The 13,142-nt window shown below is 36.3% G+C and overlaps 1 protein-coding gene across 50 annotated transcripts in view; it reads right to left on the reverse strand.

Annotated features, from left to right (window-relative positions):
- The window catches only part of madd (MAP-kinase activating death domain), an 89,529-nt gene that overhangs the window by 55,618 nt on the left and 20,769 nt on the right, over positions 1-13,142 (reverse strand). For 26 of the 50 annotated variants that reach the window (XM_073908707.1, XM_068222683.2, XM_073908692.1 and 23 more), the window contains exons 2-4: positions 5,133-5,338; positions 3,685-3,962; positions 3,202-3,535 (exon numbers count right to left, since the gene is read on the reverse strand). In XM_073908707.1, coding sequence (XP_073764808.1) covers positions 3,202-3,535; positions 3,685-3,962; positions 5,133-5,191 — 671 coding nt within the window. In that variant the 5' untranslated portion in view covers positions 5,192-5,338. The remainder of the gene's footprint in view (positions 1-3,201; positions 3,536-3,684; positions 3,963-5,132; positions 5,339-13,142) is intronic. The other 24 variants (XM_073908709.1, XM_073908703.1, XM_073908701.1 and 21 more) reach the window with 1 other exon arrangement.

Raw genomic sequence — 13,142 nt, forward strand, 5'->3', positions numbered from 1 at the left:
TTTTTGTGAATGATAATATCGTAATATGCAAGCTGGCATTTGAATAGAAACAAAGAAAAATTAATTTTGAGGGACCAAAAGAGCTGATGTCACTTTTTTTGTCAGTATCACATTTCAAAATGCAACATCATTAATAAAGAAATCAAAATAACAAATGAGCATGAATTGAGGGGTTTAAACAAAATCTTCTGAAGAAAAAAAAAATTACTGATTTGGGGGCTTTTTTGACATGTAAACAAACATTATATTTAATTAACAATAGTATAATTCATGTTCGAAAAATTAATTAAAGTCTTATGAGCTTAAAATGACAATCATGAAGGTGAAACATCTTCGGGTGAAAAAAATAAAGCACAACAACAGCCTGTTTACGTTAATTAGATATAAAGGAAATTAAGTTTTTAGTCAGTGAAAGTCTGGGTAAGTCCTGGGCGTCTTGTTTTCCGTTCGCAATGCTGGAGATTATCAGACTGCGCAAAATCTGTGCAGAGTGGAACATATTGAATACAGCTCTCATCTGATTGGCTAAAAGTTACAAGTTACCTCCTGCTGTCAGGAGAGTATCAAAAATTAACACGCACGAATGCATGCGCACACGCACACACCCAGGGTGATTCATACATGAAAGAGTATTTGCACATTCTCATTCAGGATGAACTCAGAAATTTAAAACATTCCAAACTTTTTGTACACGGTTACAAATCTGTAAATGGAACGAGAAGGAAAGAGAAGTGGTCGGTTCTCACATGTATCATGACATACCACAGAAGATGAGTAATATTAAAGATCCAAACATTTCACTGAGTGAATTAAAATTTAAGTAGTTTCTTTTTTTTCATTAAAATATATTTACATATAAATTTAGAAATTATAATAATATGGAGATCAGATACAATTATAAGAGTATGAATCTTACTGGTGACTAATGAAATTAAGAATATCGCACACAAATTGTTTACATTTGCATTGGGTCAATACTGCAATGATTTTCATTGACATTTTACTGTGCAGTGTCAATGTATATATACATATATGGGTGACACTATTTTTATGACTGCCTTTACACCAGAGGTGTCAAACTGAGTTCCTGGAGGGCCACAGCCCTGCAGAGTTTAGATCCAACCCTGCTTCAACACAGGATGCATCTTAATCAGCACCCTTGTTCAGTATTAAGTGAACTGATCAGGACATCAGCCATTATAAGTGCTGTCTCAATTGCAAAATCTTTCCAGTGCACTTAAACATTTGTGCCCTGAAAAGTCCCAAAAATGCACCGTGGGAACCATAGTGCATAAATGTTCCCCAAAGTTCGGAAGCATGAAATAGGAATCACGTGACCCAAGTCATCAAATGTAATGACTAAAAAGAATCTGTTACTTATTTATTTTTGCCATGAACAAACATACTACATAGGATAGGAAATATCTAGCAAAACTTTTATTTGTTTAAATGGTGAAAATGTTGTTGGTATATTAAAACAATCAAATTATTTAGCTTAAGATGCTTAAAAAAACTTATTACAAATAATTTATGAAAATGATTATTAGTTCTGCTGTTGTTTAAAACTCCAGTTTTGATGATAAACAATGAGGATGTTCTCATGTGTCCCAATGTGTATTGCAACAAGCTCATCACTGCCCTTACCAGTGCTCAAATACGTGCATACAACCTACTGCTAAGGACCTCGGGAGCTAGGGTGTTGATTAAGATGCGGCGTGTTTTACCTGCAGGTTTCAAACATGCCTGAAGGACGCAAATAATTTGATCAGGTGTGTTTAATTAGAGTTCAATCTAAACAGCGCAGAGCTGTGGCCTTCTGTTGGCTCAATGCTCAATATTCACATCAATGTATAAGTAGACTGTCTGCTTAATATCTGATATCACTTTATCTATCAGCATCCAACAGCCATTCAATTGACTATAGGCAATTGTGGATGAATGCCAGCCTACTAACTGTAGCGGTCTATTATTTTATATGTATATTATATTTATTGTAGTTGCTAAGTAACTTACAGTAAATAGTAAATAACTACATTTACTGAAACAAAATACACCCTATTTAATTTTTTACATTGTAAAGTCAATCAAAAAACACTAGTGTGATCATATAAGCTGTTAATATTTAAACAGCAATAAAATTAATAATTACAAACACAGGGGGATTTTACATTATTAATCTAGCGCAGGGGTGCTAAACCCTGTTCCTGAAGATTTACCTGCAGAGTTCAGCTCCAACCCTAATCTAACACAACTAATCCAACTTAAACCCTGGTCATAAAAGATTCCTGAAATGCTAGGCTAAAATCTGTGACAATTGGTTTGACATGTTCAAGGACAGCCGGTTAATGCCTATTGCAGTTGAAATTTTATTTAAGTTCTGGCAGTGTGAGAAGATTTCAGACACTTTCGAGGAGTGCGACAACAACTGCGATGAACGTCAATCCAAAAACCAATAAGAGTGCTGAATCTGATGCAGTAATCTGTGCGACAACTTCAAGCCACGCTGGATCTGTATGTCAAAACTCTTTTTTAGCTTCCTGCTTTTACTATTGTGATACGCTCTGTGCAAAATTGTTGCGACAGATTGTGTATGTTTGCTGTGTGAAAACATTTTAGAACGGTGGATGGTGAAAGCGTCACGGATGGATGATGTCAAACTCTGGGTGAGTTTTCACCGTGTTTGGTACGTCTTCATTTTTGATCAGTCTGACATTATGATGGCTGAGATCTTACAGCGTGACATGGAAGAAAAAAATAAAATACATCGCACAGTGTGAGCAAGGCTTTAGTAGGATCTGAAGGAGCATGTGATAATTAAAGGCAAGTGGGTTTGATCAAGAGAAGGAACAGGGTTAGGCACCCCTGATCTAGTGGGTCCAGTAGACAAATTCTTTTCTGACAAGAATTTCCATGTCATTGCATCACCAGGACTCACACATAAAAAATGCATTGCAAATAGTAACAGCAACCAAAAAAAAAAAAGAGTGGTAGAATGTTGCCAGTTGTGATGGTGTGAGGAAGAGATAGCGTCTTCTGGCAGCACCACCACAGTATTTGACACTCTCTGAAGCTCACAGATATTGCAAAACACTGCACTCATTAGCCACCGCTTCCATGCACAAGAATTATCTTGCTCAATCACAGGGTGCAGTTACATAACTGCATAATCCACAAGAGAGAAAAAAAAAAGGCTGTTCTTACCGTTGTGTGGATTTGGGAGCTCCGGGTCTCTGGTTGAGCCGCTGACTACAGCAGTCCACCATGCGCTTGAGGATGTACAGACACTCTCTGAATGTTGAGAAGAAAGGGTAGTGGCTCAGAATACACAGAGATGTTAACATGCTGTTGCGGTTCTGTGGTGCTATTCGGCCACTGCGTTTAGATCGCGGAGACTTCCCGCTGCTACCCGGCTCGCCTGGCAGCAAAGTCCCATCTCCTGCAGGGGGCGCCGAATGTTCCCCTGAAAGAGTCAAAGTGGAGGGGTCAGATTTCTCTGTGGCCTCCACTGCAGTGTCTGTATGAGCAGGCTTTTCTCCTGTATGTAGAAAATATAAGGTAGAGGTTATGTACTCATTTGTGGTGTTCAATAAGGGTGACAAAACTATAGTGGACAACACCATCCTAATACTAGGTCAAAACACATGGATTAAAGCAGTACAATACTGCACCAAAGTGACCGCTAACCTTTTCCTTCAGCTCTTGGGCGATGGTGGGCCTTTTGAAAAGAGCGGTAGAAGTTGAGACAGATTCCATAGCGAGTGATGCCCGAGTCTTTGTCAGTGAGAGTAAAGACGAAAGAGGTGTCATCGCGGAGACTGACCCGCCGCTGACGGATGCTCAGACAGCCCTCAGGCTGGCAGAAGAAGACCACATCAGGTGGCAGAGGAAAGTCATTGTGGTCCTCCAGCGGATAACGCCGCAACAGCTGAGGTGTCTGTGCCACACTGTCATTGCTGGGTTGCCTGATTAGACAAGGGAAAAATAATAAAATGAGAGACAGGAATCTTCTGTCAGCTATTCCAGACACAAAAATATGCCTTGGTTTCTGATTTCTAAAGAATCATGCAACAAGAATTGAGATGCTACTGAGCAGCTAAAAAGATGCTAAAAATTCAGGTTTGCCATTATTAAAATAAATTACATCTGACAATAGATTTAAAAAAAAAGTTTGTTTTAACTTGTAATAATATGATTTATTTTATAAAAGCCTTGAAATGAAAAAAAGACTTTTTTTAATATGAAACTAATATTTCTGCTACACACTACTTGACAAAGGTCTTGTCGCCTATCTAAGTTTTAGGAACAACAAATAATAACTTGACTTCTAATTGATCAATTGATATCAAATGTGTCTTTTATGAAATGCAAAGGCCTCTAGATTACACTTATTTTACCAAAATAAAACATAACCGTGCCTTGATTTTTAATTACTTAATTAGGACAGTAAGTAGGTCCCATACTGAATGTATCCCCAAACTTGACTGATTTCTGTAAGAATCTTGGTTCCATGTGGGTTCCAATAGATCTTCAGCAGTATTTGTGATGATTGAGATGCAGTTCAACAGACGATTCATCTGAAAAATCTACTTTTTGACACTTTTCCAAATGATCAACTAGACGTCAAGTTATTATTTGTTGCTCCTACAACTGGGATCGATGACAAGACTTTTGTCAGGTAGTGTAATTTAGAAATTAGAAACACTTGAATGATCAAATAAACAGTGGATTTTCAAACGTAAGTGTAGGTCAAGACATAAACTTGTGAAAACTAAAGCTGTTTTACATTGGCAGTCTTTGGTAAACGCAAGCTGTGATGAGTCTGGACCTTCTGCTGCTGTCAATCTGAAAACTGTACAAACAGATTTCCAATAGGTTCCACCTTTTCCTATTAATCATATCGTCACCTGCTGTCAAAACTACACAAAACTTTATTCATGATACCCATTTAACAAAACCAATTTAACAATGTACACCTGAATACAAGCCCCTGAAAAGCACCTGCACAGGTCACATGCAAACAAACCACATAATCCATTCATCTGTATTTCATTCATCAGCAGTTTACTCAAGCAGCTATACATCAGAGCCATACACATACAAACACACCCACATCACCAAACAGCTTTGCTTACCTGGCTCCAACTACCACCAGGTAGTCCAGGAGGCGGGGACACATTTTCTTTTTCTCCATCTCTGTATCAGGAGTGTCTCTAAGTCATGGCAACTGTAATAGCTCTCAGACAGCCAGTCGACCAATCAGGTGCAGCAGAACTAGGAGTTGACAGAACGAGGCAGGCAGCGTCCAATCATTTCGGCCTGTGGTGCGCAGGAATGAGGTCTAAAAAAGAGAAGCCGTGAACATTATAGAAGCAATCCATCACACAGCAAAAGGCTCTGCAGAGAAATGAAGCCTTCTGTGCAGCTGTGAAGCTTAAAGGTGCTGTAAATGAATTTTTAATAGGATTGCGCACAGAAAATATGCTTATTTCATGACAGCATCACTGAAAAAAAGAGTTCTGAAATATCTCTGTGACAACCCTAGGCTTTATTTTCTATCAATCAATCATAACTCACAACATAAGGCAGCACATTTACATGTAGATTATAAACTGAAACAAAAAGTTAAAATTCAGATAATGTTTATTTCTATTGCACTTATGCAATGTAGATTGTGTCAAAGCAGCTTAAAATAAAAGTTCAAGTAAATTGAAACTGTTTCAGTCCAGTTTTCAGAGTTGAAGTTCATTTTAGTTCAGTTCAGTGTGATTTAAATTTCACTGCTGAAATTCCAAACACTGAAGAGGAAATACTGTACATCAATGCACAGCTCTACAAGTCCCAAATCAAGCAAGCCAGTGGCAACAGTGGTCGGAACAAACTTCACCAATTGACGAAAGTGAAGGGAAAAAAGACCTCAAGAGTAACCTGGCTCAGTTGGGCACAACCGCTTCTCCTCTGGCCAAAATTGTTCTGCAGATTAAAGTTCTGTGCTGTCCAGTCTTTTTAAATTGACTCAACTTTTATCCCAAGAACAGCACTTGATTTGACTTAAGTTGAGTCAACTAAAAAAGGTCTGCAGCAGGCTGCCTACTTTTTTTTTTTTACAAGTGTAAAAGAACTCCATAATCCATTTTAAGCAGCAATTTCAGTTTCATATGAATTTTTTAGGATTTTTAATTTTATTTTTACTCTGTTTTAATTTGGGGCATAATTGGAACTTTATACTGTACCCTAAAAAAAGTTGACTATCAGTCATTATAAACAGGGCTTTATAATAACTTTTTTAATCACCGGCCACTTTGGCTAGTAGTTTTCCAATGTTACAAGCCACTCTGCATTTTCACTAGCCACAATTTTGTTGTTGGGATAATATATTTTATATGCATTAATTTGACGTTGACATGCTAAAATTACTTTTAATGATTTACTTTTAATTACTCAATGAGCATGAGCAAATGGGTCAGGGTTTTATAGTGTTATATTATAATTAGATTTTAATTCACATGACTTATTTAGAACTCAAAATTAACGATTTACCAAATTTATCTCTATAACCACACGAAACAATAATTATTTCTTAGCCACAAATTTTTTATGTGTCAAAACAAGCAAAATATAGCTCTATGCTATACTTTTTATTTAACAAAACACATTTCTTAAAAAAGAAAGAAAAGTAATTGACTTTTAAAAAATAATTATTGTCATATTGTATCAAAAGTATGCACAGTAATCTGTCGTGGCTAAAGATCTCTCGGATCACCAGTTAACTGCAATGAGAGTTCATCTCCCATTAAAGCAATGTTAATAAACCATTGATAAATAATTAAAAAATAATAAACAATTTTAACAAAAATAAAAGCAAATAAAACCGTAAGCAAACAAAAACAGGTGAAACATACCGTGTGTGATAATGAAAGAATGATAACATGCAGGCGGTCGACTTTAGGCCATTTAATAATCTGTTCAAAGTGAAAGAAACTGGTGCTGCTTACAAATAGACACATTTTGAGCTTTTAAAAGCATTAGGACTGTGGGTGCATGTTCATCACTTTTTATAGTTTATTTGAAAGAGAACCGACAGTTGCGTTTCCAGAACCTGTTCCAGACAGGGTTGCTTTACGATTCGGGAGTGCGCACGCATTAAGCAGTCACGCGCACGCGTTTTAAGAAGTCACGTGCATCACATCAGCTGTTAGCGCGAGTGATCATCATCCTCTCATTTGGTATTCATGTGCTTTCTTCTGCTCGCGTGATCACAATTGTTTTACTTCTCGATTCTAAGATCACATTTGCACGCATATTGGGTCATCCTTATATTGTCGAACCCTGCTTTAAGAAAACCAAATTATTTCCAACCTGCCAAAATGGCGGGAGTGGTTGTCTAACCCGCCAAAGCTGAAATCTACCCGCATTTGACGAGTTGGCGGGTGTTAATGTAAAGCCCTGATTATAAATCATCAAAAGTGTACTCAAAAATCTAAAATAATAGGAAAGCTTCATTAATTTTCCTTCGGCTCTGTAGCTTATTTATCAGGGGTTGCTACAGCGGAATAAAACTGCTAACTATTCTGGCATGTTTTATGCAGTGGATGCCCTTCCAGCCACAACCCAGTATTGTCAAACACCCATACACACTCATTCACACACTCATACGCTACTAATTTAGCATACCCAATTCACCTATATCACATGTATTTGGACTGTGGGGAAAACCGGAGCACCCGTAGGAAACCATGTGAACATGGGGAAAACATGCAAACTCCACACAGAAATCCCAACTGGCCCAGCTGGGAACCAGTGACCTTCTTTGACCACTGAGCCACCTTGCCGCAGGAAAACTAAAATAAACACAGAAAAAGTTTGAGTCATTAAATTAGTTTTTTTGCGCCAAAGTTATGTTTTGAGGTCATAATAAAGTAAATAAATCATGATAAAGTTCTTTAGAAATGATCTGTCTTAAACATATTGCCACTTCAGCTTCATTATTGGTCATGGTAATGAGTGTGCAAAGTGTCATTATCTGCTGGAGAAAATTATTAAAATATAATTATGGAAAGAAAATTATCAGAGAAACACCAATTAAACATGTGGACTAAGGGTGCTTTCACACCTGGTTCAATTGCCAGGACGGTCTTTTTTCTTTTCTGAACCCCGGTATGCTTGCGTCATCGAGCTGCTGTTGTGTGAACAGTAGGGATGCAACGATTATAGATTTTGGTTGTTCGATTATAGTCTGAGAAATAATCATGGTTTCCAAGTTATTACGATTATTATGCATTCATTAATTTCAAACCCCACTAGTTTAGAATAAGATGAAAACTCCTTATATTTACAGTGTTATTTATTGCTGCTCAGTAACTATTTAATAAAGCACACAATAATATAAAAAACAAACAATAGTAAATTTCTCTCTTATTTCTTTCTTTCCTGCTTAAAAATAAGTGAATGTTTTTTTTTTACTTTTAAACAGAAATAATTTTACACTGTAAAAAAATGACAGAACAATAAATAAATAAAAATAAGAACAAATAAAAAAATGATTTGTCAAATGCAGGGCTTGAAATTGCCGGTGCTCCCAACTACAAAAATTTAGAGGCACCCAACAAAAATTAATGAGTACCACTGCAAATTGTATATTAACAGATTGGTTGTTTTTGAAAACATCAATTAGGACTAACAAAAACCAGAAACAACTATCTAACTAATTCTGTGATGACTTAATGATATTTGCACAATAATTCCAAATGAATGTCTAATAATTATAAAATAATAATGATGATGAAGATGACAATAATACTAACAATGAATAATATTTCTCATTATCATTCTGCCTTGAATGTGTGAGTTATCTGCTATAAAAAAGTCCTACTGTTGCTTTATGAAAATATTATATTATTTTGCACTATTGTTTTATATGCTGGTCAACTTAATAAACAAAAAGAATGTACAAAAGAAATGAAGAAAAGTCTCACTTCTGCACCTCTTTAACAGTTTTAGTTTTGGTTTGGTCATTGTAAACGCTTAGTCTCGTTTTGCTCTGATTTTCATTTCTCTGTGTTTGTGAAAAAAGCCAGTGAGAGCCATAAAAGCGGGGCAAAGCAGAATTCTAGCGATGACCACCAGCACAATACTGTTCAATCATGAGCCGAAGTTTTAGTTTAAACTTAGTAAAGGCAAGCTTCTTTGGCGATGATGTGTACAATGTTAGGTTTTATATTTAGCGGATATTTGTGGTGAATGCAATGCATCGAGATTCAGGAAATATTATAAAAATATTATTAACGTTCAGAACATAACGCAATGACTGCAGAACCTGCGACACACAGACACACACACACATACAGGAATTAACGTTATGAAAACAATAGTTTGTTGTACAGTTGGCAGTTCACTTCTGTTATTTGGTGTGATTGCATTCATACCTGAAGTGAACCGGACCAGAGTTCGCGAGAACCGTACCCTAGACCCCTTTTAGGTGGACTCGGGTATGGTTCACGAGTGCACACCCGAATTCAGAAGATACATTCACACTAGCTAAACATACCATACTCTGATGTCAAACAAACCAAGGTGCGGACCAAAAGTGCAAGCGTGAAAGCACCCTAAGAAATATGATCCTCCAATACTGTTTTGGCTGAAGCCTATTTCTATATTTGCTGCAAAATAACCTTACTAATGTATTTATATTTTTCAGACAAATGGTTATAAATGTGATGTGCATAAACAAACAATTAGGATGTATAACCCTAACTTACAGCTACACAGCATTATTAACCCATTATTATACTAGTACTAACGGCAATCTATGCAGTCAAAACAGAACAGACCTTACAAACCAAGCCTCGGCAGTCTTCTCTAACACATCTTGACGGGAGGCTCAGCAGCAAATACACACACACACACTGATAAGCTACAGGGATTGGAGCCCAGCTGTGCACTCGCTGCATGGATTTGCCATTTGTGTTCCTCGTGTGTTAGTGCCCATATGTACAATAACATTGCCTCAATACAAACTAAAACAAGCTCAGATTTCATCCAAAAAAAAAAAAAACCACACACACACACACAGACACTCTGCACAATATCTGGCTGAACCTATTAAATGTCAAGAAAATGACTATTATTTATATATCAAAATGCAGTCTATTGACACAAGACAAATGTACTTTGTTAGCTCAAGAAAACATCAAAACATTCACATAAGGCTGTAAACAGAACACAAATGGAGAAATGGTAGCTCCTGTCTCACTGCAGTGTCATTGCTGACCTGAAACTGGGTCACTGTTTATCTGAAGTTCTGGATGCACCACACTGCACAGCAGAGAGCTCTCCATCTCCATCACAATCTCGTACACAGATAGACACCAAGTCCTGTACTGTATGTGAAAAACAGCTACATCATCTTGACGGTCTATCCTTGCTCAAAATGAAGCAGAGGTAGTATCCTGATAGGGCTGGGTGATATAGCAAAAATGCAAACTCAATATTGTTTTTCCATACTGAACAATAACGATCAATTTCTATATAAGTTGTTAATGCTTCCATCTTTAAAAGTTATCATCCCAACAATGACTGATGCAACAAAAATCAGAGGGTTCAATAAATTACAATTTAAAATATTGTTTATTTGCAAAAACAGATTACACGTTTGGCCTCGAATTAAAGCAAATAGCAAGATCAATTTTAAAAGATTAATCTGGCATTTTGAGGTGAATTAAATGTGCAAAACATAAACAATAAAAATATACAGTACAACTCCCAGCAAGTCCACACAAATTGTAAAACTTTTGTTTTTTTTTAGGGTGATATTTATTTAGGTGATTGAATAGGTTGTTTGTGTTGCCAGACTTGGTTTCTCTCACAAACCATTGACATACTTTACAGATCGTTTTAATCTGCTCCTTGTCACACTTCAGACAGAAAAACCACTTCCATATAACAGAATTTGTGGTGCCTTTTTCCGATAATTTCACCATTTTTGGATAATAACTCAAGGTTAGTTTTACTTTTGTCACTGCCTCCACTCATTATTTCTTTATTTGTGTCGTCTTGTCAAGATTTTTGCAAAGTGCGGTAGGAAATGGTCTTTAGACTTCATACTGATTGGTTGTTGCATATTGCTGGTGTATAATTGGCTCTTAGGTCAATATCGATTAAAAAATGTCCAGAGCGTATCGTCGTTATTGAAATAAATTTTTTCGCAATTCAATGATATTGTTTATTGGCCCAGCCCTATATCCCGATCATGAATTTTTTGCTACTTGAAACAAACATGTTTTGCATTATTCATGTTATCTCATCAAGTAAAACATTCTTATTTAAAAAGGCTATCATTAAATGTAATTAAACACATGACCGGTGCCTGAGCATCACTTGGGCTTTGTTGGCCATGACAGCCTGTCTAATTTTTATTAAAAGGTGGAGGTGGTGCAAAATTTGATGGAGGTGTCTCTTAATTCTTCATGCAGGAAAATCACTGGTCTTTGCTTTACAAAATGACTTTTCCTGCTTGTTCAAACCACTCATTTCAAATGAGTTGAAACAACACAATTCCAAAGTTTTTTTGTGGGGACCAACTTAATTCTTTTATGTTCAATCAAGTCATTTTATTCGACGGCCATCTTTGAAACGTCTCTCTGGCAGTATGCTCGGGCATTCTGTTTGAATGGGGAAACATCAAATTCTCCAAAATTGCTTGCCAAGCTTATGATCGAATTTCATATTAGGAATCAACATTAAAATAAAAAAACAACTGCCCCTCCTTCGGAGAAAAGTCAATCTAAAGCGATCTCTGATTGTATTACAAGGCGGGGCTTCATTCACCATATTGACCGTTGCACTTTTCCCTATTCAAAACTATATCTTGTGTGTTCTATAGTCTTTGGTTCAATCCACTTAAACTTGTAAAAACAATTAAAGTTAACTTATTCAGTTTGTCTTGGGACAACATGGATGAACTGTTTGGAATCCATAATACTTTTACAGTGTATAACGGTCAGAGATCATTTCTTCCATCACAGCTCAAAATTAAGAGGCCTGCATTAATATTAAGCTCATTATTTCATTATAGAAATCCACATTGCTGCTCCCTCTCGCACCCTGCGACTTTCTTCCTCCCTCCAGTTGTTTTTTCCTTCTGCTCGTCTATCGTCCATGGGCAATAGAGCATTCAGCCGCTCTGCTGAATTATTTCATAATTCATATTTAAGATGGCTTTTAATACTTAATTGTATCTGGACTATTGTTGTGTATATTTTTTATATTATTTTTCTTGTTGTTTTATTGCTCTTGTTTTATTGTACGGTGTCCTTGAGTTGCCATAAAGGCGCCTTTAAATAAAAAGTATTATTATTATTATTAAAATTATTATTATTTTATTTATTTTTTTAGAAGTGGGTTTTAATACATTTACATTATTTATTGTTAAAAAAGTCAGCAAGTTCTGTTTTAGTTACTGTCTCTTTAAGCATGGGTCTCAAACTCAATTCCTGGAGGGCTGCATATCTGCACAGTTTTGCTCCAACCCTAATCAAACACAGCTGATCCGACTAATCAAGGTGTTCAAGACTACTAGATCAGCTGTGTTTGATTAGGGATGGAGCAAAACTATACATAGCTGCGGCCCTCCAGGAGTTTGAGACCTGTACTTTAAAGCTTTGCTAGAGAGCCCAGTCTCTGTTGACTGTTCAACTAAGTATGTTGTGATTAGGTAATCATTTAGAGCATGTGTTAGGAACTTAATCCCTATTACATTCCACATTTATGGTTCAATGAAGAAAATCATCTCACAATTTACTCACACTCAAGAGGTTATTGTTATGGAAGTCAGAGGAGAATGGGTAAATGATGACAGTTACAATGACAATTAAAATTTTTATGTAAACTATCCCTTTAAGAGTCAGAAAAGGGTGTTTTTACTTAGTTTTCAAAGAAGAGCCATTTTAGTTCACCTTTCGGTGAGCATTTCTTAAAATAACCTTTTCATGTAAAGAGTATTTTGATAATCTAATGATTATTTTAATACTAGAAAGAACTTTCTGTGTAATAGAAAAGTTTCATGGAAACACATGCATCAATACAGAACCTTTATTTTTAACGATTTTAGCTCCAAAGGCTTCTTGAGGAGCTGTAAACAGTATTAT

Source organism: Danio rerio, chromosome 7, assembly GCF_049306965.1.
Source record: "Danio rerio strain Tuebingen ecotype United States chromosome 7, GRCz12tu, whole genome shotgun sequence".
In the NCBI taxonomy this organism is placed as follows: domain Eukaryota; kingdom Metazoa; phylum Chordata; class Actinopteri; order Cypriniformes; family Danionidae; genus Danio; species Danio rerio.